Source organism: Bidens hawaiensis, unplaced genomic scaffold (genome assembly GCF_021521415.1).
Source record: "Bidens hawaiensis isolate Kalapana, Puna unplaced genomic scaffold, B.hawaiensis_p1.1 tig00016505_1, whole genome shotgun sequence".
Taxonomy (NCBI): domain Eukaryota; kingdom Viridiplantae; phylum Streptophyta; class Magnoliopsida; order Asterales; family Asteraceae; genus Bidens; species Bidens hawaiensis.
In genome coordinates, this window is record NW_027492516.1 from 274,989 (window position 1) to 279,610 (window position 4,622).

General features: G+C 34.1%; 1 protein-coding gene across 1 annotated transcript; it reads right to left on the reverse strand.

Moving 5' to 3' along the window:
- Positions 1-3,007: 3,007 nt before the first annotated feature.
- LOC143551645 (protein TRANSPARENT TESTA 1-like) lies at positions 3,008-4,198 on the reverse strand. Its single transcript, XM_077042035.1, has 2 exons — positions 3,673-4,198; positions 3,008-3,402 (listed from the first exon to the last, which is right to left on the reverse strand). The coding sequence occupies exons 1-2, from the start codon at positions 4,084-4,086 to the stop codon at positions 3,013-3,015; spliced, it is 804 nt and encodes a 267-aa protein (XP_076898150.1). The 5' UTR covers positions 4,087-4,198; the 3' UTR covers positions 3,008-3,012.
- Between the last annotated feature and the right edge of the window lie 424 nt (positions 4,199-4,622).

Consider the following 4,622-nt stretch of genomic DNA (forward strand, 5'->3'; position numbering starts at 1 on the left):
AAATTTGAGTCATTTTTTTCCCTTTCATTCGAATAATCTGTCTTGTGGGGTGCCCTATTTTTCTCAAGTTCACAAATTATTTCTTCTGTTAACTTGAGATTTATAATTCTTTGAATGGTTGCTTAATATTTTAGTTGCATTCACTGACCATTTTGAAAAAAGAAAAATAATGCCTATATATGTGACGGATAAGATAATTCAAAGAAATACCCATGATTCCACGTAGAGGTACAAAAATCGGTTTAAAACCTAAAACCGGTTTGGGTTGAAACCGGTTCGATTTGGTCAACAAAAGTCAAAACTAGTTTATGATCGGTTTGGGTTCAGGTTGAAACCGGTTTCTTAACCAGGTTACGATCGGTTTCGGTTCGCATTTTGATCGGTTTTTGCCAATACGGCCGGTTTGGTTTGGTTAAACCGGTTTCGATGAAGAAAATTACAAATCGGTTCCAAACAAACCTAAGGCTTCAATCAGTTCTAAAACGGTTTCTATATTATCAGTTTCAAACCGGTTTTTGCACATTCTTACATAAGACAAAATGAAAATAAAACAAATAAGTAACATAAGTTATATTAATTGAATGACAAGTGCTAAGCACATTATTACATTGATTTTTAATTTATATCGTGTATAAAATTTGAAAGATAAATTAAGTGCATTTCGATATGCATACTGTTTTAGCCTTTTAAGATTTATTTAAAAAGAGAAGTATAAATTTTAAAAATGGAGAAAATGTATAATTGTATAAAAAATTATTTCAAATTTAAATTCATTTAATTTTTTTTAAAGATAAGAGATATTCTTATGTTAGTTTTATCCAATAAGATTTGGAGTGAGAAATACAAAAATCTTTTAATAACACCATTTAAGTAAATATTTTTCAATGAACACCATTTTGGTAAATATTTTTTTCATCAACACTCTTTTGGGAAAAAACTAGATAACGGGAATAAATATAAAAGTGTGTTTATGGGAGAATGGTTCCTATGGATAGCGTTCCAGCAGGTGATGTTGGGGTGGAAGTAAGCATGCAGCCTGTCTCTTGCCTTGCGACTTGTAATTTGTTTTTGCTGCTTTATATTCATTATGTTCCTTTTGTTTATATTATAATAATTAAAATGATTGATATAAAAAAACAGTTTATAATAAAAATATATGAGACTTAACAAATACGTAGAATCTATGGGTAAGCATAAATGATTGTGTCCATGTATGGGCAAGGAGTTGACCCATTAAAAAAAGAAGAAAAGCATATGTATTTTTAATATGAAACTTACTAATTACTATTATAACTATTTTCTTTTTGGAAAATAAGTTTTCAGCTTATAAATTATGTAAGTCCTCAAGAATTATTAAATACCGTAATTATAGTTTTGGGCCTGAAATTTGGGCTTCTGCCTAATCAGGTTAACTGTTAACTTTAAACCCACTACAAGTACAACCCACCAACTAGATTGACATATTTAGTATTTAGAAGTTAGAACTTGATCGAGCCGGGGGTCTCACCGGAAGCAGCCTCTCTATCCCTATGGGGTAGAGGTAAGGCTGCCTACATCTTACCCTCCTCAGACCCTACCATAGCTTTGCTATTGGTGGGATATACTGAGTACGATGATGATGATGATGATGATGATGATGATGATGATGATGATGAAGTTAGAACTTGATTATCACTCGGCAATCCCTTTCACAATTTAAGATAAATGAGATGCACGACTTTAAGTGTGTCTAGGTTATATATAACTTTTTTTTGACAAGAATATATATGAGTCATGTTCGTATTAAAGTGGTTAAACATTTTAATTAGGCAATTTGACACGCTTGACACCTATAAAGTACTTGGTAAAATCTTGTAAATCGAAAGGCGAAAAGTGATCTTTCATATGAAAGGTTATGACAACAATCCTAAATAAAACTGGCAATTGTTGATGGGCTTGCGCGGGACTATGGGCCTCCTATCTTGTAGGCTAATTATTATTATTATTTTTCCCATTTGTATAATACATATCGTGGCACTTTGTTTAAGCCCATCATGAGGCCATTTAGAAACTTGAAGCAGGTGGCCTTTTGTGTTCATGTGTTGTACTTAATTATTGTGTGTTATAAAATCTTATAGATAGCATATTCTACTCCTAGATTTAATTGTCCATAATATCCTTTTCAAGTCTACCTAATTAACTATTAGGTAGCGCTTGATATGCGGGAATCATAGACGGAATGGAATGGATCATTGTGAATGAGTAAAAAAATAATGTTTGGTTGGTCAATTAAATGAAATCACCGGTTACATAAGGAATCTCATTCGCTCTAAACATCTCAAAACCATTCCTTCACTACCCATGTTTTTTTATCATTCCATTCCCTCCATCACCACTGAGTCACCATCCCCAACACCACCACTGGCAACCACCGCCATCACTACCATCATCGCCAACACTACCACCGACCACCAACACCACCACATGACGAGAGATGTCGCCACATGGCGGGATTACTGGAATGACACGCAACATCAGTCGTAATTAATGTCGGGACACTTGGCGTCACCAAACTACGCATGATGATACTCCATATGTGTCGTATGCTCACATACGAGGTCCATCATAGGGGTCGTGTTGGACCATATATACGTGGGTTGCACAGATTCTTGGTCTTTGATTCATGTTGTGTTAACGCCAAGTTTTAAATATCTAACTCAAAATAAAGAGCTTTTTATCATATTTAAAATATGATGTTTCATGACAACAAAAATGTTACTTGGTTGTTTAGAGTTCATTAATTTGTTTGTTATAAAAATGAGCAAATGGTATCGGGTACTTCAGTGTCAATTTGGTACCAATTTTTTAATGTTTTGAAATCTGCACCGTAACCTTTAGGAGTGATTAGTAAGCATGAAACCACCCAACGAATATAATTAATACAAAGAAAAACAATGTTCAACTAGATTGATAAAACCAAAACACAAACCAGACTGTATGATTATTGTCATGTATATGTTTCAACTATTTGCCTCATGATGATCTATACGACGGCGGGGCTGGAGAATGACCATGACCAAAAGACGTAATATGGTCTTTAAGTGATCTCTTGTGCTTGAAATCCGAACCGCAAACACACAACCATCGTTTGCCACAATTCTTCTCATGTGTTCTCCAATCGCCTTTCACCGCGAAACTCTTTCCACACTTTCTACACGAAAAAGACTTTGCCCCATGTTTCCTTTTGTAATGTGTTTGGAGTGTCCTGAAATCCTTGAGTGGCTTAGACCGCGGATGGCTAATGTTGTTCTTGCATTCTTCTTCACAACAATAACATGGCACCCCTATCATTACTCGCGGTTGTGTTCCACGAAGCGAATCCGCTCCTTTCCTATATTGAGATCCATGTCCCCACATGTGCATCTATCAAATTATATATTAGAAACCATATATCAATACATTTCCATAACAAAAGGAGCGGATTGTTTATATAAACAATTATATATTTCACTTCAAATGATATATTTATCACCTAATTGCATGTTTAAAACAAACCTACTCAGAATTGTTTATATATAAGTAATTTGTTGACAAATTTAATATAAAGATGGCAAATTAAACTTTCACTTAACATGCTAAAAGAATTTCAAAATAGATAAAGCTTAAAGATGGCATAATGAAAGGGGGCATCACCTGAAGATTGTTGTAACGATTGAAGGTTTTATCGCAGATATGACAAGCGAAGTGAGTAAATCCAGAAAGTATTTGCGCACGGCTAGGTATCCAATACTCCGCATTCAACATATTTCCCACCATGATGTTATTGCCATCATTGTTGTTGTTGTTATCATCAACAACAATAATCTTGTCACTGTTGCTAGGAAGCCCAATGCGCAATGCCACAGTCTCATCTTGATCATCATTCACAACTTTACTGCATGATCTTGAACTACCCTCGAGCTTGCATGGTTCTTGAGGAAGAAAACTATAAAAGGGTATTGTTTTCAACGACGCTTCTTCTTCTTCTTCTTCTTTGCCTTTCAAAAAATCAAACGGCTCATACATAGCCGTGATGTTTCGTGAACTCGAAGAACCATATAGATCCATGGGGCTGTTATCTTAAAGATGTTGAAGAATGAGAGTATATAGAATTAGAGGAGCTAGGGATATTATCTAGCTGGAGAGAATGATATGGTTGATAGAAATGGTTGTAATTAGTTTGTTATGCTTTTGTAAACTAAATATGTATTTACTATTTAGGTATGAAAGCAAATACCTTAAATTCAATGGTCCCAATTTGTAACTAAAATTGGAAGAATTTTGCTGCAGAAGGGCTCTAACTCTTTGGTGAGAATTGTTTTCTCATGCATCTTGCAGTGCCAGAAATATGAGTATTTATGATATATATATGTTTTAGGCTAAATAAAACTGTCACTTTCTAGCTTGTATACATTCTCTATATAAAAAAAACATGATTAGTTTGAATCAGGTTGTTATGAACCCACAAAAATACATAATTCAAAGGTACCTAATTCAATTTAAACATCGTATCGATGAAGATCGAGCAATTAATCTCATGAACTTATGAATTTTTTGGAGCCACGGTTGTAATTAATGTATTTTTTTGGTTCTTTTTCCAGTAT

What these genes read in the sequence shown, in the direction of transcription:
- LOC143551645 (XM_077042035.1), bottom strand. Translation starts at nt 4,086, where the DNA reads ATGGATCTATATGGTTCTTCGAGTTCACGAAACATCACGGCTATGTAT. An exon ending in ATCGTTACAACAATCTTCAG is followed by an intron (nt 3,403 to 3,672) that starts GTGATGCCCCCT and finishes ATAATTTGATAG; the next exon opens with ATGCACATGTGGGGACATGG.